Source organism: Canis aureus, chromosome 21, assembly GCF_053574225.1.
Source record: "Canis aureus isolate CA01 chromosome 21, VMU_Caureus_v.1.0, whole genome shotgun sequence".
Lineage (NCBI taxonomy): Eukaryota > Metazoa > Chordata > Mammalia > Carnivora > Canidae > Canis > Canis aureus.
In genome coordinates, this window is record NC_135631.1 from 35,721,314 (window position 1) to 35,745,292 (window position 23,979).

General features: G+C 37.8%; 1 protein-coding gene across 1 annotated transcript in view; it reads left to right on the forward strand.

Annotated features, from left to right (window-relative positions):
• The window catches only part of SEMA3C (semaphorin 3C), a 180,195-nt gene that overhangs the window by 134,917 nt on the left and 21,299 nt on the right, over positions 1 to 23,979 (forward strand). Inside the window, exon 13 of the mRNA XM_077863864.1 lies at positions 20,639 to 20,727. Coding sequence (XP_077719990.1) covers positions 20,639 to 20,727 — 89 coding nt within the window. The remainder of the gene's footprint in view (positions 1 to 20,638; positions 20,728 to 23,979) is intronic.

The following is a 23,979-nucleotide window of genomic DNA, read 5'->3' on the forward strand; positions in this document are numbered from 1 at the left end:
AAGTTCGATATAAATATCATTCATGATATAACGCGATAGGGATATTAAAATGTGATATGTATGTTTTAGCGGTTTCCAGCATCCTCAGATGTTAATTTTGGTTATTTCTGAGACCCTATTTGAGAATTCCTTAGTTGTATCACTGGGAAACGATAATAATGCACATATTGATGGATTATCACATGGACTGATACTACATTAAAATTTTTTTTCTAACCCTCACAGAGAAAATTAGCTTCTAGGATCAGAGGAAACATATTGTATTATGAACTTATTAAACATTTTCATACATGGGATATAGCAGATGTTTTTCATGAGAACACACACCCTAGTTAAATAAGTTAAATTTTTCAAATGGCGCATTTTTCTGTTTTCTGATTTTTTGGTGAGCCTTAACCAGATCAAAACTGATAATTCAAAAAAAAAAAAAACTGATAATTCAGTCACTTTTTATAGAATTGCTAATTTAATAAAATTACTGATATTAAGATTTGTCTTTCAGCTTTGCCCCAGAAGAGTACTTTTCAATCAAGTTATCCAAATGTACGTAACCCTGAAACATTACACAGCAGTAATGGATACAAGCATGTGTGTGCTTACCTGTGATAGCGTAGATTACATATGGCAGCATGATACGACGAATAAAAATCTCCAGAGATTTTTCTTATAATGACAAAATCTATTTTTTTTCTTTTCCAAATCTAATTTTGGTTGGGATTTTTCCAAAACCTTGTTAAATACAGAACATGTTAGAATAAGTATAATCAGTTATCCTTGTGATGTAGTTGTTTTGTTTGGGTTTGGTTTTTTTTTTTTTTTTTTTTATGTAGTTTTTTTTGAGTAATGTTGTTGGGGGTCCAGAGCCGACAGCCAAGAAGGAATTCTTGAGATGTCTTTGGTGCAAAAGGTGGTTTTACTAAAGCCTGAGGACATGACCTGTGCGCAGAAAGAGCTGCTAGTACTGCCCCGGGATTGTGGGGAGCAAGTGATCCTATACCTTGCAATGGGGAGAAGTAAGGATAAGGAAAGTTGCAAAAGGACTTTCATATGCTAAAGAAGACTCAAGGGATCCTGAAGGCCTTGCTATTGTCAAGCTAAGGTTGTTTTCCCTTTAGCAAAGCGTTGATGTTAAGATAGCTGGGGGTTTCCTGGAGGAATGTTACAATCTGCCTATCTCAAGTATTTGTTAATGGGCTGTCAAGTGACTGAATTTCTCATTTAATTTTATCTATATTTCCTTCTGCCTTTGTTTCTCATGTCACTTGGATGATTCTAGACTAAGAATTAGGGAACAGGCTTTGACTTCAAAGGATCTAGGTTTAAATCCTGCCTTCTTTCACTTGTTGGTGTTATGACCTCAAGCAAATTCTATAACATCTCTAAACCTTAGTTTCTTAATTGTTCCTACTTTATGGACATATATCAAAGATTGAGATGATATATGTAAAACCCTGAATGTACCGCCTAGCAGTTAGTAAATATTCAGCAGGTACTTGAATACTTGTATCTACATAGTAGATATATATTTATTGAAATCAATCATATATGGCTATGAATATAAATATATACAAGTATATATGTCTACACATAAATATTCTTGAATTCCTATTATGAATCCTGATACTCTCCTATTCACTAGACATAAGCAGTGAACAAAGCACAAAAAGGCCTCTCTTTTCATAGACTTACTACCTTTGTGGGAGGAAACAGTCAAGAGAATAATATGTGTATAATTGTTTTCAGTATTTCTTAAATTTGAGTACACTGCATTGGAAAAAGAAGAGAGAGGAAAAAAATCTAACTAAGGTAATAGGTGAAGCTGCTCATGTAGATGGCATTTCTTTTGTATGGAAATTATAGATAAAAGCAAAATACTGGTATATAAGAATAGTAAATAATATATGTCACGAAGAGTGGGAATGACGAAAGATAATTTCAGAGCATGGAGAGTAAAATTAGTTATATTCTCTGTAGAGTTTACAAGGAAGGTTCACAGAGGCTCTCTCCTTTGATCTTGAACAGCCTTGTCAGGTATATAAGGTATGACCACATTTTATAGAGAAATAAAGAGGATTACATGAAGCAGATTTGCTCGTTTATCCCAATGGCAAGTGTAAAACCAGAATGGATACAATGGAAACAGAGATGCTTCTGCAGGTTGGTGGAAGCAGGTTGGTGTATTTTCTTTCTCAATAGTGATGTGGGAACTGCCATTAACTGGGCTGTTAAGAGCAACACTCATGAGAGCTCAGTGCAGAAAGAGAACCATCAGACGGCACAGCTTTGCTTCATGATACCTCTTAAATTATTCTTTCATAGCTCAACTTACATATGCTTATTTTTAATCAAGAAACCAATGAACAGAAAAAGAAAAAAGAAAAAACCATTCTAATTTATATTCTCTACTTGAAACCAACTGTATTTCAGCCTTCAGAAGTACTTGAATAGAAAAAGGTAATTTTTGCCTATGTATTAGGCAAAATGGCTTGCAGAACCTTGGACCACACCCCGTGAAACACATAGTACTGTCTCTGCTGTGAGACAGGAATCTTCAAACAAAGTGTAATAAATAAAAAAACCATAAATAGCCTGAAGTTAAGTGCAGGTCAGGATTTGTGACCAAATTAGTTCAAGTCAGGACAGATTTTACCACCAAAGGAATTTAAAGAAAAAAATAAATTGAAAATTAGAGTTGCAGAAAAAAGAGAATGGGCCTCCATTAAAAATAGAGTGTATTCTCCTGCTGATATAAAGGGTTCATACCATAGACACATACTATGTTTTCACTCAGTAAGATATCACCAATGGCTCTGTCTGGCTTATTGGGGGGAGGGGAGCATTTTATTTTACTGGCACTTAAGATTCTAAGAAATATTGTTTGCTTTCGAGTAAAGATTTATTGGTTCACAAAACTGAAAAACAATGGTAGGGTGGCTTTAGATGTGGTTTCACTTGGGCTCTAGCTTCTTTCTTTGGAGTGTTGGGCTCTGTTCTCCTTAGCAGGGAGCAGGAATCCTTTTTGTCCTTCTGTCAACTATTGTCCAATTCACAAATGACAACTGAAGTTCAAAAAGATATTTGCACCTCAATCAGCTCTGCTAGATTGAGGGTCATATCTGGTTGTCTTTGTTCTTCCTATAAACCTGAGTTTCCATTTTGTATTATTTCCCTTTAGACTAAAATACATTCTTTAATATTTCTTCAAATACAGGAGGTCTGCAGGCAACAACTTCTCACAGATTTTATTTATCTAAAGAATGGCTGATTTTGTCTTCATTTTTAAAGAATATTTTCACTGGATGTAGAATGCTGGGTTAACTCCTTTTAATTTTATTTTATTTTTCCTTTTGGCATTTAAAAAAGTCATCCCATTTATCTTCTGGCCTTCATGATTCCTAATAAAATATCGTCAATTTTGATGTTTCTTGTTCTTGTGACATAAACATCTTTTTTCTCTGTTGGTTTTTTTTTTCTCCCTGTTTTTTTCTATAGCTTTTGTTGTCAAGTTTAAATATAATGAGCCTGGGGTGGATCTTTTTATCTCTTTTTATCCTGGATCTCACTGCATTCCTATATATGCAACATAATGTTTTTCATCAAACTTGGGAAATTTTCAGGCATTATTTCTTCATATATGTGTTCTTCCCCAATCCCTCCCTGCTCTCTTTTCAGAGCTCTACTTGGCACATATATTAGACTGACTGATAATGCCATACATGCCCGAAAGAATTTGTTCACTTTCTTCAATTATTTTTTCTTTTTTCTGTGTTCTTGCAACTGGATAATGTCTGTTGCTCTGGTTTCAAGTCGTGGCCTCTCTTTCAATCCCAACGACTAAGTCTATTTTATTTTAGTTGTCAACTATCCATTTATATCATTTTTATTTCTTTGCTGAGTTTTCTATTAATTCATTAAGACCCTATTTTCCTTTCATTTCTGAATTTCTTTTTTTTATTTATTTTTTATTGGTGTTCAATTTCTGAATTTCTTTTCAATATTTTCAACATATTTCTGTAGCTATAATAGCTACTTTCAAGTTGTCATTTGCAAGGTTTAAAACATCTGAATTTTTCTTTTTCTTGTTGACAATTAACCACACATTTTCTCACCATCTCTCTCTCTATGTATGATAGTTTTGTTGTTGTTGAATACTGGACCATATACAGATAATACCTTGGCTTTACTTTAAGTTCTGTTATCTTCCCCTGAAGAGTGTTCATTCTTGTTATAGCAGACAGTTATGAGCTGTTCATGTAGAACGTGTTTAGACTTGTTTTTCTCTTTGTTAAAGTCTTGTGGTCAAGGTAAGTCACCCTAATTTAGCAGGACTCAAACTCTAAACCCTCTCCCTTGTGTGTCTTATCAGGTCTTGGCTACAAGTTTCCTTAGGACAGCCCTAAAGTTAAATCTTATTCTAAAACATGGCACTTAATCTTATAGGCTCAGGCTTTTCATGTCAGCGGAATGCCAGGAGTTTTAACAAGGTGTTAATGAGATGTGTGTGCTCTGTTGTGCCAGAACAACAGAGTGTTGTTGTGCCACTTCACCTAGAATTGCTCTTCCCCACAACTGTTGAAACTATAATTTATCTATCCTATTCTCCCTGTAGCAGCTGCATCTGTTAGGCCTTGGGTGGTCCTATCCTGCAAATATGTATCCCAGGAATCAGCAACAGATTCACAGGGGATTTCCACATGGACTTCCTTTTCTGGAAGAGACATCTTTGTCTCTCTGATACTATATGACACTCAATTAATTTGTTTCTGTTGCCCCCAATTCTCACATCTGTCTTCTCATCTCAGTGGGACCACCATGTGCTACTTGGACAGCACCTCTTTGCACCTCTGTTAGGGAATTGTGCCAGGCAGAAAGTGGGGCAATCATGGAGCTTACCTTGTAAGTTTTTCTTCTTTTAGTCATGTGCTATTATCCATTATCTAGAAAGAATTACTTCACGTAGTTTGTCAGTTTTAGAGTTGTTTACTGCAGGAAGGCTGTTCCGGTATTAGCTACTTCATCATGGCCAACTGCCACATTGCCCTCCAGAAAGATGTTTTGGAATGAATTTTCCACCAAGTGTTTGAAAACCGCTATATCTATATAACCATGCCACCTAGGTTTTATCATTATTTTAAGATTTGCAGAGTAAGTGGGTATTTTTGTAATTTCATATATAATATATATACACATAAATATACACACACACATATATTTTTTTTCTTTTGCCTCAAAAAGTGACATTTATTCAAAGAAAAAAAAAGGAAAAAATGACAAGATGTCCATCCCTTGGCTCCCTTCCCTCCCCCCATATACTTTAAAATATATATGTAGTTTTCATATAAACACAAATCATACGTGTGATTTATATATATATATATATTAATATATATAATATATAATACAATTCTTATAATGTCTGAAACTTTTTGTTATACTTTTGCTTGGAGACTCTCCCAAAGTATTTTAGTACATTCCAAATAAGTTATTGGTTTTATACATTAGTAGAAAACATTATTTTAGCTAACTTAAGCAGAAAGAAAATTTAAAATTAACAGATATATAAAAACCTGATTTTGTAGTCTCTTCTTTGACAAATATAAATAACTACTGGGAAACAAAATAGTTTACAAAGAATCATTATAATTCATCTGTGATATTAAAATATGTGAGCAGAATTGTATTTCTTCTGTAAAGTTTATTTAAAAATAACCCTTTAAAATTTTTAAGTCTGTGGTCTGACATGGAACCCCAACACCTAAATTTTAACTCCCTAGGTGATATTGAGTGACATAGTTTGAACACCTCATTTTGAGAAATGTTCAATAGAACATGATCTCTAAATAAAGATGGATGTTATTAGGCACTTGGGAGTGAAATGAAATGAATGGTATCAGCAAATAAACTTGAAAGTCCCTGAATTCTATATTTTCCTCACAATACAGAAAAGTATTTTAACAACTCTGACAGGCTCTTCAGCAAACAGCACAGAAACCTCTTTAACTTAGGTTAACCTAGTACTATTCAAATTTACTTGACCCTACAAACTTTTTAACACTATCACACTTCAGGAGATGCTGAATAGATAGCATTTGTTGATACTGCCCTTCCAAGGGCCTCCCCTCAAATAGAGACACTGAGATGCCTTTGATGGCCAAGTGGGGCTCTAACTACCCTGAAGGGTGAAGCTGAGGGTTGTCAACATCACAGCCCTTAAATTACTTACTGAGTGTGAAAAGCTCTGCTAAGTGTGAGAAATTGTGCTAACTGACCTCTTTTAGAAATATTTCTTTTGTTGTTGTTAAAAGGCAACATTCATGAATAGAATTACCACCTTTTAAAAGTATATTTGGTAAACCATTAATGAACATTATAAATTTATTATTAAGTTTTATTCTCAAATTAAAAAAAATACTTTTAAAAGAATGTAGCAGCAGTTTGATAAACTAACAGGAAAAATGTTTTGAATACATATTTTAACTAACATGAAACGAGGCAGCCAACTGGAAAGATCTAATTTTAGAAACTTATCATGTAGGATGTCCATTCTTCCCTCATTTATCTATAAAGCCTTCATGCATTCATTTGTCACACAGAGTTATTGCAGGGGTTTGGTGGTTTGTTTGCTTGTTTTGGCTTTAATTATATTGCTCTATTTTAATAAATTGGTTCAGAAAATTACAATGAAGGAAAAATTGTCACTTAACAAATATACTGATTTTATCTTTTTTAATACTAATTTTATTAATAAATACTACAACTGACTTTCCCACAATAATTTGCCTCTGAAATCCTAGTTAGTGCTGCTTAGGTGACATCTAGGGGCACCATGGTGAAGACAGAGGGAAAAAGAAGAATGTGTTGAGTACATGACTTTGAAGTTTTTGTTTTTACTAAGTTGAATAAGGCCACTTGTTAGCTGGTAAAATTTCCTATTAATTACCAAAACCTAGGATCAGATTGACTACATAATTTGCAGAGCCTGGTGCAAGCTGAAAATTCAGAGTCACTTGTTTAAAGTTACTAAGAATTTCCAAGAGGTAACAATAGAGAAGGAAACTGAGCACGGGTCTCTTACTGCAGGAACTTGTGTGATTGCACAGGTCTTAGGCCTACGAAGCCACCCCTGACTAGAATATTTTTACAGATTAGCAACTGGAGGAAGGCTCTGACTAGATCTAATTAAGAAGGCAGTGTTCCCCTACGTCCCCAGGTGACCAGTGGCAAGCAGACAGTTTGGCACAGCAATGTCCAGTGAAACCCCCTAAGGATTATAGTTTAAATGAGACTCAGCTGACAGATATACCGATGACTATTCTAATGAACTGGGGGTGATGAGCTCCATTTGATCACCTGCTTGAGGCAGCCAACATTTACTGTGCTATAAACGCAAGCTGTTTTGTCTGGAGACCATGGAAAGGGTTAAGGATAATATTGCTATGATTCCTTGTATTAGAAAAAAAATACTGGGTGGTATAAAATGTATAAGGCAGGAAAGAAAGCTTGTCTGGGGATTTTCTTTAAAGATTCAATGAAACAAACAAAACTGAAATTACTAATGTAGGTTAGGGAGTCTACTATGCCATCTTTGTATATAGGCTTATAGCACGCAAAGCACTTATAAAACTTACCCTTCTCCATTCATGTCTTAGTGCTACAATATACTCAAGATATAACTCTTTTTTATATCTCACAGATGAGAAAATTGGGGTCCAAAAAAATGATGATTCCAATAATGTCAAAATTTTAGTAGGGCAGCCCAGGGGGCTCAGCGGTTTAGCGCCGCCTTCAGCCCAGGGCCTGATCCTGGAGACCTGGGATCGAGTCCCACGTCGGGCTCCCTGCATGGAGCCTGCTTCTCCCTCTGCCTGTGTCTCTGCCTCTGTGTGTGTGTGTCTCTCATGAATAAATAAAATCTTTCTAAAAAAATTTAGTAGGGATCCCTGGGTGGCGCAGCAGTTTGGCGCCTGCCTTTGGCCCAGGGCACGATCCTGGAGACCCGGGATCGAATCCCACGACGGGCTCCCGGTGCATGGAGCCTGCTTCTCCCTCTGCCTATGTCTCTGCCTCTCTTTCTCTCTCTGTGACTATCATAAATAAATTAAAAAAAAATTTAGTAGATGGTCGAGCTATAAATAAAAAAAGACAACTTGAGGGTGTACTATGTATCAGACATCATGCTAAGCAATTTCCATATATTACTCATTTAGTTTTTATTAGTCAGAACTCTTTTACCTGGAAGTGAACATACACCTTTCTTAATCTAGTTTTAAAAAAATAATATTTAGTGTGTGCGTTCAACTGGGAAATGTAGGAGGAGGCAGCCTCAGGCATAGCTGAATTTGTGCTAAAATGATGTCAGAAATTTATCTCACTATCAGTTCAGTTTTCCTCTGTATTATTGATTCTCAAAGAAAGTGTCTGCATGTGCTGGGAGGGATGGTCCTGCTCATTGGGATTTGCTTTCATAGCCCTGATCTCAGAAAGAAGGAGGCTCCCAAATATCTAATTCCCGGGGAAGGCTGGGCCCTGATTTGTTTTTGTGCCCATGCAGGCATGAATCACCAGGGCAAAGGGATGCTCTTAGTGCACAGGCCTAAGTCATGGTATCTCCCTGGAGCTAGAAGAGCGATGCAAACAGTTTCTTAACCATATAGAGTGAGAATGAGAGACATGTTTCCAAAAGACGTCCTCAGGGTGTTATTACCAAAAGAATGGGACGTGATTCGGGTAGGCCTTGGAAAATGATATCCATTACAAAAGATACAATTATTATTTATATTTACACATAAGCAAACTGAGGCTTAAGGGAAAGAGAAGGATACTTGGCTTCACTGTGAATATGTTGTGGGTGTAGGGCTTATCCCAAGGAAATAAAAGCAATACCCCAAATTCTACAAAACAATAAAAAGATGTGGGTGCGTGGGTCACTCAGTGATTGAACATCTGGCTCCAGCTCAGGTCATGATCCCAGGGCCCTGGGATCGAGTCCTGCATCGGGTTCCCTGCAGGGAGGCTGCTTCTCTCTCTGCCTCTGTGTGTGTGTGTGTGTGTGTGTGTGTGTGTGTGTGTTTGTCTCATGAATAAATAAATAAAATCTTAAAAAAAAGAAAGGATTTATATATTGAGTACATGTAAGGAATGCCAGTCTCACTACCCTCAGAAGGAAGACATTTGGTAACTGTATTATCATCTTCAAACTAAAAGGTACAGAGATTGCTTTATGTGGACATAACTACTCAGGAGCTTTATGGACATTCTGGAATGTATATCTTTCAATGACTAACATTTTAATGGGAACACACTACTCAAAAAGCCATAAATTCTAGACTGTAAACTCTTGAGTGCTGTGCCTATTTATTTTTGCATCCGTACTGGATATACTGCCTGACACACTGCAGGCATTCAGTGACTTCTAGTTGAATCAGGGAGTGAAAATGTGTGGGAAACAACCTGAGTCAACTTAGTCACTTAGCAGTGAATGATACAGCCCAGGGATACCTCAGGAGTATTTTCTATATGAGAAAGAGAAGGATTCGTATGTCTTGAAAAAAAAAAAAAAAAAAAAAGCTACAGGTGTCTACCATGACAGCATTTTGAGAGTGACTATCCCATTAATATGGGCCACTTAGGGAGCAGCAGCAACCTATATATTGGCTCTTTCCTGGTGCCACAACTGATGGAAATGATGCTTATGCATTGACAATTGATCAATCTTAAAGTACTAGTATATGCCGTGCCTTAGTCGTGATTAAATTGGATCAGATTTAACCTATGTCTTCAAAATCTGGACTGAAGTATGCTATGTGAGAATCAGCAGTTTATAACAAAAGCAGAAATATAGAGACATGCAGAGTACAGCCTTGTAAATGAGTGGTGTACACTAGTGTGATATTGGTTCCTGAGCCCCCAAGTACTACAGATCCTGAACAATCACCTAAATTGTTGATCAAATACTAGAACTATCCTTTTTACTGTTTAACTCCAGTCTAGTTAACATGCAGGGTTATATTAAAGTGTACAGTAGTCTATAGTAATCAGTCATCCTCTGCATTACTCGATGCTTATCGTGATATGTGTACTCTTTATTCCGCATCCCCTATTTCAACCCATCCCCCCCCCCCCACCAACCTCCCCTCTGGTAACCAAGAGTTTATTTTCTGTAGTTAAGAGTCTGTTTCTTGGTTTGCTTCCCTCTTTTTATCCCCCCCAGTGCTCGTTTGTTTTGTTTCTTAAATTCCACATATGAGTGAAATCATATGGTGTTTGTCTTTCTCTGACTGGCTTATTTCACTTAGCACAATACTTTCTAGCTCCATCTATGTCGTGGCAAATGGCAAGATTTCATTCCCTTTTATGGCTGAGTAATATTCCATTGTATATATACACCACCTCATCTTTACCCATTTATTACTTGATGGACCCTTGGCTCCTTCCATATCTTGGCTATTGTAAATAATGCTGCAATAAACATAGGGGTGAATGTATCTCTTTGAATTAGTGTTTTTGTATTTTTTGGGTAAATGCCCAGTAGTGTGATTGCTGGATCATAGGGTAGTTTTATTTTTAACTTTTCGGGAACCTCCATACTATTTTCCACAGTGGCTGCACCAGTTGCATTCCTGCCAACTACATGAGGTTTTGTTTTTTTCCATGTGCTTGCCAACACTTTTTTCTTGTGTTTTTGATTGTAGCCATTCTGACATGTGTGAGGTCAATTGCTAGAACTATTGCCGTGTCTTTTAAATAGTCCAGTTTCAGTGAGGCCTGGCATTTGGTAAAATAAGAGCATAATCATCTACAATTCTGTCCACATTTTAAATAGGATAATGCCAAATTGCACACTTTCCAGAGAATGGCAGGCAAAATGTTTGGTTTTGAATTTTAATAAATATACTTGAAGAGAATGCTGATGCTTAGACCACAGGAAGAGATTATAAAGGTAAACATTAAGGAATGTAAAAAAGAGACTCAATATATTTTTGGTAGCTATAGAAGAAAGGCCAATCAATACAAGAGACAGGGAGGTAGATTTAACTGAAAAAGAAAGTTTTCAACCTTTTGCTGACTTGTGAATGATCTCAGATAATAAAATTGTAGTGATATTATAGATGAGATTATGTTAGATTGAGATTCTTCTTCAATGTAAGGAGTGTGTTGTCCATTTTTTAGACAATTATCTTTTTTTCAGAAAACTAGGCTAATTATTAGAGGTGGTCTTAGCACAAAATTGAGAATTCCTCATTTGTAATCGTTTGAGGAAGACACAAACAACTCTGTTTTTTGTATTTACAAATTATTTGAACAAAAAAAGCTTCCAAAATTCATAAATTCAATGTCTCATAAAACCTAAATTAACCATGGTTAAAAGTGATGATTGACAATGCCACAAAGATTTAAGGCTATTGTATTCATATTTAAATCCACATATTTGAATGACTATTCTAATCATGCATATAAAAACTTTAGTACATGGAATTCTAATAAGAACATATAGGGGATCCCTGGGTGGCTCAGTGGTTTGGCACCTGCCTTTGGCCCAGGGCACGATCCTGGAGTCCCGGGATCAAATCCCACATCGGGCTCCCTGTGTGGGGCCTGCTTCTCCCTCCTCCTGTGTGTCTACCTCTCTCTCTCTCTCTCTCTCTATCATGAATAAGTAAATAAATCTTTAAAAAAAGAACATATATATTAGTGATGCACTGATGAAAATTAAACCAGTGTAATGAAGAGCTCTGCAGAAATACTAGCTCATAAAGTACTAGTACATGCCTAAATGTGGAAGAGTAAAGGATTAAAGTGGATATTTATTTTCTTGAAAGTCAGAATTTTTTTGTATATTTTTTATGAAGTTCGATTTGCCAACATAATATTATAACACCCAGTGCTCATCCTGTCAAGTGCCCCCCCTCAGTGCCCATCACCCAGGCACCCCAACCCCTCGCCCACCTCCCTTCCACTACCCCTTGTTCGTTTCCCAGAGTTAGGAGTCTCTCATGTTCTGTCTCCCTTTCTGATATTTCGCACTCATTTTCTCTCCTTTCCCCTATAATCCCTTTCACTATTTCTTATATTCCCCGTATGAGTGAAACCATATGATGATTGTCCTTCTCCAATTGACTTATTTCACTCAGCATAATCCAGGTCCATCCATGTCGAAGCAAATGGTGGGGAATTGTCGTTTCTAATGGCTGAGGAATATCCCACTGTATGCGTAGACCACATCTTCCTTATCCATTCATCTGTCGCTGGACACCAAGGCTCCTCCCACAGTTTGGCTATTGTGGACATTGCTGCTATAAACATTGGGGTGCAGGTGTCCCAGTATTTCACTGCATCTCTCTCTTTGGGGTAAATCCCCAGCAGTACAATTGCTGGGTCATAGGGTAGCTCTATTTTTTTAACTCTTTCAGGAACCTCCACACAGTTTTCCAGAGTGGCTGCACCAGTGCACATTCCCACCAACAGTGCAGAGGGTTCCCCTTTCTCCACATCCTCTCCAACACTTGTTTCCTGTCTTGTTAATTTTCCCCATTCTCACTGGTGTGAGGTGGGATCTCACTGTGGTTTTGATTTGTACTTCCCTGATGGCCAGTGATGCGGAGCATTTCCTCATGTGCTTATTGGCCACGTGTAGGTCTGCTTTGGTGAAATGTCTGTTCATGTCTTCTGCCCATTTCATGACTGGATTGTTTGTTTCTTGGGTGTTGAGTTTAATAAGTTCTTTATAGATCGTGGATCCTAGCCCTTTATCTGATATATCATTACAAATATGTTCTCCCATTCTGTCTTTTAGTTTTGTTGACTGTTTCTTTGCTGTGCAGAAGCTTTTTATCCTAAGGCCCAATAATTCATTTTTGCTTTTGTTTCTCTTGCCTTCATGGATGAATCTTGCAAGAAGTTACTGTAGCCAAGTTCAAAAAGGGTGTTGCCTGTGTTCTCCTCTAGGATTTTGATGGATTCTTGTCTCACATTTAGATCTTTCATCCATTTGGAGTTTATCTTTGTGTCTGGTGTAGGAGAATGGTCTAGTTTCATTCTTCTGCATGTGGCTGTGCAATTTTCCCAGCACCATTTATTGAGGAGACTGTCCTTTTTCCAGTGGATAGTCTTTCCGGCTCTGTCGAATATTAGCTGACCATAGAGCTGAGGGCCCATTTCTGGATTCTCTATTCTGTTCCATTGATCTATGTGTTTGTGCCAGTACCACACTGTCTTGATGACCACAGTTTGTAGTACAACCTGAAATCTGGCATTGTGGTGCCCCCGGCTCTGGTTTTCTTTTTCAATATTCCCCTGGCTATTCAGGTCTTTTCTGGTTCCACACAAATCTTAAGATGATTTGTTCCAACTCTATGAAGAAACTCCATGGTATTGCATTGAATGTGTACATTGCCCTGGGTAGCATTGACATTTTCACAATGTTAATTCTTTCATCCATGAGCATGGGATATTTTTTCATCTCTTTGTGTCTTCCTCAATTTCTTTTAGAAGCGTTCTGTAGTTTTTAGGGTATAGATCCTTTACCTCTTTGGTTAGGTTTATTCCTAGGTATCTTATGCTTTTGGGTGCAATTATAAATGGGATTGACTCCTTAATTTCTCTTTCTTCAGTCTCATTGTTAGTATATAGAAATGCCACTGATTTCTGGGCATTGATTTTTGTATCCTGCCACACTGCTGCATGGCTGGATGAGTTCTAGCAATCTTAGGGTGGAGTCTTTTGGGTTTTCTATGTACAGTGTCATGTCATCTGCAAAGAGGGAGAGTTTGACTTCTTCTTTGCTAATATGAATGCTTTTTTATTTTTTTGTTGCCTGATTGCTGAGGCTAGGACTTCTAGTACTATGCTGAATAGCAGTGGTGACAGTGGACATCCCTGTGTGTTCCTGATCTCAGGGGAAAGGCTCCCAGTGTTTCCCCATTGAGAATGATATTTGCTGTGGGCTTTTCATAGATGGTTTTGAGGTGCTGAGGAATGTTCCCTCTATCCCTATGCTCTGAAGAGTTTTGATCAGGAATGGATGCCGTATTTTGTCAAATGCTTTCTCTGCATCCATTGAGAGGATCCTATGGTTCTTGTTTTTTTCTCTTATTGATATGATCTATCACATTGATTGCTTTACGAGTGTTGAACCAACCTTTCATCCCGGGGATAAATCCCACTTGGTCATGGTGGATAATCTTCTTAATGTACTGATGGATCCTACTGGCTAGTATCTTGGTGAGAATTTTTGCATCTGTTTTCATCAGGGATATTTGTCTATAATTCTCCTTTTTGATGGGGTCTTGTCTGGTTTTGGAATTAAGGTGATGGTGGCCTCATAGAACGAGTTTGGAAATATTCCATCCTTTTCTATATTTCGGAACAGCTTTAGTAGAATAGGTGTTGTTTCTTCTCTAAATGTTGATAGAATTCCCCTGGAAAGCCATCTGACCCTGGACTTTTGTGTCTGGGAGGTTTTTGATGACTGCTTCAATTTCCTCCCTGGTTATTGGCCTGTTCAGGCTTTCTATGTCTTCCTGTTCCAATTGTGGTAGTTTGTGGTTTTCCAGAAATGCATCCATTTCTTCTAGATTGTCTAATTTATTCTCATATAGCTGCTCATAATATGTTTTTAAAATTGTTTGTATTTCCTTGGTATTGGTTGTGATCTCTCCTTTTTCATTCATGATTTTATTCATTTGAGTCTTTTTTTCTTTTTAATAAGGCTGGCTAATGATTTGTCTATCTTACTCATCCTTTCAAAGAACCAACTTCTGGTTTTATTGATCTGTTCCACAGTTCTTCTGGTCTCTATTTCATTGAGTCCTGCTTGAATCTTTATTAACTCTCTTATTCTGCTTAGTGTAGGTTTTTTTTTTTTTAAGATTTTATTTATTTATTCATGAGAGAGAGAGAGAGAGAGAAAGAGAGAGAGGCACAGACACAGGCAGAGGGAGAAGCAGGCTCCATGCAGGGAGCCCGAAGTGGGACTCGATCCCGGACTCCGGGATCATGCCCTGGGCTGAAGGCAGTGCTAAACCACTGAGCCACCCAGGCTGCCCATTGGTATAGGTTTTACTTGCTGTTCTTTCTCCAGTTCCTTTAGGTGGGAGGTTAGCTTGTGTATTTGAAGTTTTTCCAACTTTTTGAGGGAGGCTTGTATTGTGATGTATTTCCCTCTTAGGACTGCTTTTGCTGTATCCCAAAGATTTCAAATGGTTGTATCTTCATTCTCATTAGTTTCCATGAATCTTTTTAATTCTTCTCTAATTTGCTGGTTGACCCATTCATTTTTTATCAGGATGCTCTTTAACCCCCACGTGTTTGAGTTTCTTCCAAATGTCTTCTTGTGACTGAGTTCTAGTTTCAAAGCATTGTGGCCTCAAAATATGCAGGGAACAATCCCAATCTTTTGGTATCAGTTGAGACCTGATTTGTGACCCAGTATGTGGTCTATTCTGGAGAAAGTTCAATGTGCACTTGAGAAGAATGTGTATTCAATTGTATTTGGATGCAAAGTTCTGTAAATACCCGTAAAATCCATCCAGTCCAGTGTACCATTTAAAGCTCTTGTTTCTTTGGTGATATTGTGCTTAGAATATCAGTCATTTGCAGAAAGTGCCATGTTGAAGTCTCCCAGTATTAGTGTATTATTATCCAAGTATGTCTTTACTTTGGTTATTAATTGATTGATATACTTGTCATCTCCCACATTAGGGGCATAAATATTCATGATTATTAGGTCCTTTTGTTGGACAGATCCTTTAAGTATGATATAGTGTCCCACTTCATCTCTTACTACAGTCTTTGGAATAAACTTTAATTTACCTGTTATGAGGATTGCTACCCCAGCTTTCTTTTGAGGACCATTTGAATGGTAAATGGTTCTCCAACCTTTCATTTTCAGGCTGGTGGTGTCCTTAGGTCTAAAATGAGTCTCTTTTAGACAGCATATAGATGGGTCTTGCTGTTTATCCAGTCTGAAACCCTGAGCCTTTTTTTCTCCTTTTTTTTCTTTTTTTTTTTTTTTTTCTTTTTTCTCTTCCTCTTTGGGATTCTTGGCCTTTAGAATGGGAAGGGAGAGAGAATATAATCTCCCATAGTGACCCAGAACAGTGTTCCCCTGGGTTCCGGGTGTGTGCTGGTCGTGTTTTAGAAGGTACTAACTTCGCCATTGAAGAACAAATGAGACAGAGAAAACAGAAAACACAAAACAAAGAAAACATATCTCGCATATCTCCCAAAATTGAGTATGTTGAAGGGAATCCAGATGTGGAAAATATATCTAAGACCTGTAGTTGTAGAAATATGAAAGTCAAAAAGGAAGAATCTTAAAAATAAAGAGCTGGTAAAATATTCTAGTTAAGGTGGGAAAAGAGAAAAAACAATTGGAAATTTACAGTCTGATAGAAAAGCGAGTTGTACTGAAAAAAGGAAAAAGAAAGAGGTGGACCCTCTGGTTCTATAAACTGTAAATCCCTCGCCTTCCCCTGGAGCTTTCTAGCGCTTCTGGGTCCACATCTGGCTCTTCCCCTGTCTTTCTAGCGGGTCTTGCGGGGGGGGGGGGGGGGGGTGGGGGGGGTGGTGGAGGCTGCTGTACTGACTCTCAGGTGTGTGCACCTGGGGAGATGCCCCGCCTCCCACCCGGCCTGGTGCTGGGCTCAGGGGGAGCTCTGGACCCCGCAGGCCCCTGTCCCCCCCACCGAACGCCCCTGCCCTCCCCCTTGGTGACCCCAGGACCTGGGGGCGCCCCCCCCCCCCCCCGCCCGCGTCCTGCCAGGCTCCCCGCTGAGCGCGGCTCCCGCTGCCTGGGCCTCGGGGCGGGGCTTTCCCGTCCCCGGCTCCGCCCCCGTAGCCCGGCTCCTCCCGCCCCCCCCCCCCCAATTCATTTGCAGCCTCCGAGCTGGTTGGGCCGCAGCAGGTGCGTGTCCCCCGGGCGGCCCGGCAGGTGTGCAGGCGGCGTGGCCCGAGGGCGGGGGTGGGGTGGGGGGCTGAGCTGAGGCCCCTGCCCCGCACCTGCTTGCCCCGCCCCGCGAAAGTCAGAATTCAATGACACATTTTTTATTGTAGAACCAGGCACATGCTAGGCATTCAACACTTACGTGTTCCAATTTGGGGATTTTGCATTTCTATGGTTTTATTTAAACTTGACTTTCAAGTAGAAGTGTCACCAATACTGAAAGTAACATATTTTTGCAAGAGTTTCAGATAAGTTGACATCCAGTTTTACTAGGTAGAAAAATATATTTTTATCCTTGATGGTCTTAAAATAAAGGGGAATCTAGTCATCGTTACCAGAAAAAACAAAACAAAACAAAACAAAATAACTGAATAGAAAGACAAGCAATAAATAAAAGGAGTGTTCTTGCTTTTTTTGCAATGAGTCAAAATCAAGTAATGCATTATCTTTTTATTAGTCCATTTTTATAGCTGCTTTGGGGGGTAATATTTCATAAATGGCATGAATAAAGTATGTTTGTTGTTGCTTCTTTCAAAAGAAATGATGATTTGTGTGAAATACTGCTCTCATAGTTAAGTTAAAACATTAGGTTAAAAACAGGAGCCTGTTGTCTAATTTGAGAATACTTTTTTTTTTTTTTCCCAGAGCTGATAGCTTTATCTTTGGGAATCCCTGTAGTCAAGATTCCTTTTCTTGCAGTTTTATTTTAACTGATCATACACGGTTTCTGCTCATTCTCTGCTCAAGACACAGGTCACCGCTGTCACGGAGAGTGCTGGTGATCCTTACAAACTGCAGCAGGGAACCATAAAACTCTGTTGTGACCTCTTAAAAGAAATGAAAAGAATATAATGTTTATGATAACATGACCTAAGACAAAGATGGTTTTATGCCCTCGTTCTTCACACACACACACACAGGCGCGCACACACACAGTGCACACACAATAAGACACAGATCTTGCCCTAGCTGTCATAATTTCAAAGCTCTCAATGTAAGGCTTTTCATGTATTTTATTTCCTTAGACGTTTCCAAGGTTCTTGGTGATGAATTGCTAATAGAAATTAGGGAACACCTGCAACCACATTCATCCATTTTAACTGTGACGTGTCTTGCACAACATCCCCAAATGTTTTTTTCCCTTCAAATTTATACATGCATTACTTATCTTACAAGAAAAATAGTACAAATTGTTACCTGGGCTGATCCTAAGGAAGCTGATCAGTAAAAAAGAGACATTTCAAAGCGTTTTAATTATACCTAGCGCTTTCAATACTGAGATTCTTATTTACTTTTGAATAGGGGATAAGAAATGCATTTTAAGTTACAGAGCATAGTTTGAAACTTCTAATATCAGATACGCACTTTTTATCCTCATAGGGTTTAGGAATTGTTCTGGCAAAAAATCTAAGTCTTGTTCTTCTGTTTATTATTATTTAGTAGGTTTTAATTTTTTAGTTGGTGACATTTTAAAGTAGAGTTTATTTTTTATTAGGAATTATTTTGAGGGACACCTGGCTGGCTTAGTTAGTAACACATCTGACTCTTAATCTCGGGGTCATAAGTTCAAGCCCTATGTTAGATGTAGAAGTTACTTTGAAAATAAGAATTATTTTGAATCTTTCAGTTAGGCTCATACATTTACAAAATGTAAACATGAAATAGGCTTTCTTTCTTTCTTTCTTTCTTTCTTTCTTTCTTTCTTTTCTTTCTTTCTTTTCTTCCTTTTTTTTCATTTTAGAGAGGAATTAAGAAGGGGGCAGGGGGTAGGGGCAGAGAGAAATCAGAGAATCCCAAGCAGAATCCATGCTCAGCATAGAGCCCAACATGGGTCTCATTCTCACAACCCTGAGATCAAGACCCGAGTGGAAATCAAGAGGCTGTTGCTTAATCCACTAAGCCGCCCAGGCATCTCTCAAATGAACTCTTATTGACATTTCTTAACAGAATTTAACCATGGTCCAGTATCTGTTGATGATAATGCATCTTTCCAAATTATATACTCATAGTTACATGCTCATACTTAAAAGTAATGACTTGATATTTATGGTAGAGCTTGTTAATTATTATAATAGAAACATATTTTGGTGAGGAAATATATTTTTACTTTATCAAATAATTTACACATTTACGGGATCCCTGGGTGGCGCAGCGGTTTGGCGCCTGCCTTTGGCCCAGGTCGCGATCCTGGAGACCCGGGATCGAATCCCACATCGGGCTCCCGGTGCATGGAGCCTGCTTCTGTCTCTGCCTCTCTCTCTCTCTCTCTCTCTCTCTGTGACTATCATAAATAAATAAAAATTAAAAAAAAAAAATTTTACACATTTACTTTAACCCCACATCATCAATTCTCAACTAGTTTCCTTTAAGCCTAAAATGTACGTGGTTGGTAGAGTGGCAAAATTACATGCCTAGAAGATAGATGTTCATGTGACATGTAAAACTATCTTAATTAAAAATACTGGCATAAATTATATTTTCCGCTTGTATTTCATTTATTGGGCATCTCTGTTTTTGGCAATCTCATTGGAACTATAAGTAAATTTTTGTGTTTGCTTAAGTTTATTTGGACCATCTAATTTTATATTTTTCCCTGAATTTTAAGAATATCCAAAAAAATTTCCCAAGTGAGTGTGTATAGATGTAAAAACAGTGGAACTGGGATCCCTGGGTGGCGCAGCGGTTTGGCGCCTGCCTTTGGCCCAGGGCGCGATCCTGGAGACCCGGGATCGAATCCCACATCGGGCTCCCGGTGCATGGAGCCTGCTTCTCCCTCTGCCTGTGTCTCTGCCTCTCTCTCTCTCTCTGTAACTATCATAAATAAATAAATAAAAATTAAAAAAAAAATAAAAAAATAAAAACAGTGGAATTATTCTTGAATAGGTGTCCACAATTGATCTGAGACCATAGTTATATTTCTACTTTGAAAATTATTTCAAATTGTGGGTAAAACATTTTACTTTGAAATCTCTCACAGCTACAGATCGAATCTAAGTTTCTAATTCTAGTGTTTGTAATACAATTACCATAAATATTCATTTGTAATAATATTTTTTCTCAGATAATCAAATCATCATGTGCCAAGGTTAACCAAAACATGAGAGTGTCACTTTATAATGTTGGTTTGGAGATTTAAGTAATATTCTTAAGGGCCAAACTTAAAATTATGTATTAATATTTGAAGGATACACATATAGTTCAGAAACAGAACTTATGACTTTATAAGGCAATTGGACAAGGGCACCCGGCTGGCTCAGTAGCTGAGCATCTGCCTTCGGCCCAGGGCATGACCCTAGAGTCCTGAGATTGAGTCCCACATCAGGCTCACTGCAGGGAGCCTGCTTCTCCCTCTGCCTGTGTCTCTGCCTCTCTCTGTGTCTCTTATGAATAAATAAATAAAATCTTAAAAAAAAAAGACACTTGGACATACTCGTCTTCTCCTTCTTCTCTCATAGTTATGACTGTACCAAATAATTACAAAATATAAGATGTTCCTGCTAGTTCATTTTGAATTATATATAATCTCAATTTAAACATATGAGATTTGGAATATAGCTAAATATATAGTCTCTTTTTAATGACTAAATAGTACATAAGTAGTATTCTAAATGCTAAGTCAGTGGTCATATGTTTAAATGTCTTTCTTTCCTGCATCTTATTGTTTTTTGTTTTTTGTTTTTTTTTCTTTTGGTTTAGATCGAGGCACTGTGCAAAAGGTGGTTGTCCTTCCTGCTAACAGCTCTGCCAGGGGTGAGCTCATTCTGGAGGAGTTAGAAGTCTTTAAGGTTTGAACATCTCTTCTGTTAATCTTAGAACGTGCATGATAGATGGAAATCTTTAATCTTAGGGCCACTTGGGAGGAAAAAATATTTGATAAAAGATCAAATAAATATCCTAAGTTTTTGAGGGTAGGAAACACCAGATAAAATGAGAAATACAGAACAAATAATTTCTGAAGTTTTCCTTTTTTAACATTTCAAGTTATCTTAACATTAAAAGATTCATTTTTTTCAGCTATTATCACAACTCGAAGAATTTTGGTCATCATTATTTTTATAAATGAGTTCTTATGGTCAAGGTCTAAAAGATTTGCCGGCGAAGGGCTTTCATCATTTGCTTCACAACCCACTGAAGCCCAAATGCTTTACATTATTGATTGTTAGATAAACTTTCTCATATTTTTTTTTGTGCAAGAATTTTAAGAAAAACTGCTTTGTTTTTTCTTGTTTTATTGCTTTCAACTCAAATGTCACTCAAGTTACATAAAACAAATGTCTCTTTACCACTCAAAATTTCATGTTCTGCTGAGCTTCAGATTTCCTTGTTCTTCCCTTTGTTCTTAAATTTGGGTTTAACAAAAAGAAGAAGAAAGCAAAACAATGCACAATACCAACAAAAAGGCACACAGGGCAGTTCAGTCCTGTAAGGCATCACCTGCTCAGTGCCGAGTGCCTATTCCTCATGTGTCTATAACCTGGGGGGGAAGGGGGGAAGCAGATCTGTGGTGTCATGCACACCCTTCTCTCCTTAAGATGTAAGCCATTGTAGTTCAAGTGATTTCTCTGATAAACATTTGGAAAGATGGATAAAACACAGCCAGAGGAGCCACTAGAGTTGCAAACATACTTTGGCATGGAATCAATCCTATTCCAGACTATTTCCAACTAAATCAATTAAGAAGAAATGGCCCAAGGGCAGACGCGCGGCCCTTGGTCAAAAGCACTGGGTTCTTTGACGTCATGATGAACCCTGAGCCCTTGGGCTGCATCTTCTTCAAGCTGTTTGCAAAGTTCCAAAAGCAGCAGAGAACTTGAGTGCTCTGAGCACTGGGGAGAAAGGATTTGGTTATAAAGATGGCCGCTTTTTCAGGATTATTCCAGGATTTATGTGCCAGCGTGGGTGGCTTCACACACCATGATGGCACTGGCAGCAAGTCCATCTATGGGGAAAAGTTTGATGATGAGAATTTCATCTGAAGCACATGGGTCCTGGCACCTTGTCTGTGGCAAATACTAGGCCCAACACAAACGGTTTCCAGTTTTTCATCTGCACAGACAAGACTCAGCGGTTGCATGACAGGCATGTGGTCTTTGGCAAGGTGAGAGAGGGCAGGAATATGAGGGAAGCCGTGGACCACTTTAGGTCCAAGAACGGCAAGACCAACAGGAAGATCACCATTGCTGATGGTGGGCAAATCTACTAAATTTGACTCCTGTTTTCTCTTAACTACTAGGCTCTTCCTTCTGTAGCTCAGGGGAGCACCCCTTTACCCCAGTCTGCTCGAAAGATCCTGTAGTCTTGGTGCTTTGGCTGCAGTTCTGTGGGTTCTGTATTTTCCTTATTCCTTTCCAAGTCTAGCTAGATTGCAGAGTTAAGTTTCTGATTATGAAATAAAAACTAAAAACAACAAAACAAAACAAACAAACAAAATGACCCAGGGACATCAAAAGACCAGAGTCAGCCTTTATCTGAGTAAAATTAGCACTTGAGGACTCCCAGGAGCAGACTATTGCTTGTTCAGTAAGTTGCTTTGCTTAGGTCCCACATGTTCCCACAGTCACCAAAATTATTGAATTTATAAGCATATAAGTGATCAAGATGCATTTTTTCAGATTATGCGAATACATTTTAAATGTAAAGAAATATTTTTTAAATGTAACCAAATGAAATCTGAGGAACTCTGGAAAATTTTCCAATATGTTATTACATTTGCAATTTTTAATGCTAGACTCACTTTGGCATAAGGTTTTGTGATTAGTGTGTTAATATTGTGCTTATAAGATGTTAACTATGTACATTCAAATGCTTTTTCTATGCCTTCCTTTATCAAGGAATTGATGGTTTCACTAGATTAACTGAAATTGCATTATATACAAAATAGTTTTTCCTCATTCAATTCAATACAGACAACTTGGCTGGCCAAAATAACATAAAGTACCTTATTCTGGAGTTCGCTTGAAGAGAGCAAAAATGCTATATTGTACAACTTCATTTTTAAAGCTGAAATGTCATTTTTTGATAATCAGAAAACATTAAGTGAGTTTGACACAAACCCAAACATGTAAGTTATGGAAAGCTCTTAAAGAAATGTGAGTCACTCTGATCATGTGCTAACTACTTATGGTCTGTTACGTGAGTTATGCTAGTGTTATCATCAAGAAGAGTAAACTCTCCGTGGAAAAACAGAGTCAGTCCAAATGCTCGTAGGGGACGTCAGCCCAAGAGAGAGGCTAAAAAAGTTGAGGCTTTCTTGAGGACACGTGTGCCAGTGATTGATACGGCTGAACTGAGAGACACAGTTGCCAAATAATCACTTACTGTCTTCAACATGGTGTTTATGTCATATTTTCTGAAGTGAGATAAAAATAACTGGGTGTGTATGATACACTGTGATTAGCACCTGAGGAAATAATGCATTTGAATGGAAACAGATTCCTTAGGAAGTGTCACACTGATACATATTGCGGAAATCACAAGGTCACTTTTAAAAACCAGACACTTTGTTTTTATAGAGTGCAGAGCCTTAATCTCTTCTTTTAATCCTCTGGATTAAAAGAAATTCAGAATATTTCCTGAAAAGACTTCCAGCTTCCTCCACCTTTACTTGAATTGAAGGTACAGCTATCAGTAATAGCCCAGGTGGAAATAAATTGCAATACTTTTTATTTTTTCGTGTGTGTGTGTGTGTATTTCTAAGCAGTGATCAAACCCTGTTGCAAGTGAGTGTTTAGACAATATCAGTATTTTCTCTTTTAAATGTGTGTAAGAACACACACTTGCAGAACATGAAATGATTGTAGGTAGAGTTAATTTTGAGAGCTTGCTCTCACTTGAGTTATTCGAATAAAACTTCACAGGTTTTGATCAGGTTGTCACAAGTCTGATTTTTAAAAGGAACTAATAATATTTAAGAAGTAAAGTTTATGAATAGAGTGACTTTCAAAAAAGATCACTATTTCAGAAAATTCATAAATGCTTTTACTAATTCACATTTATCAAAGAGGACATTTTCTAACAATATTTCTTTGTTTGCAGCA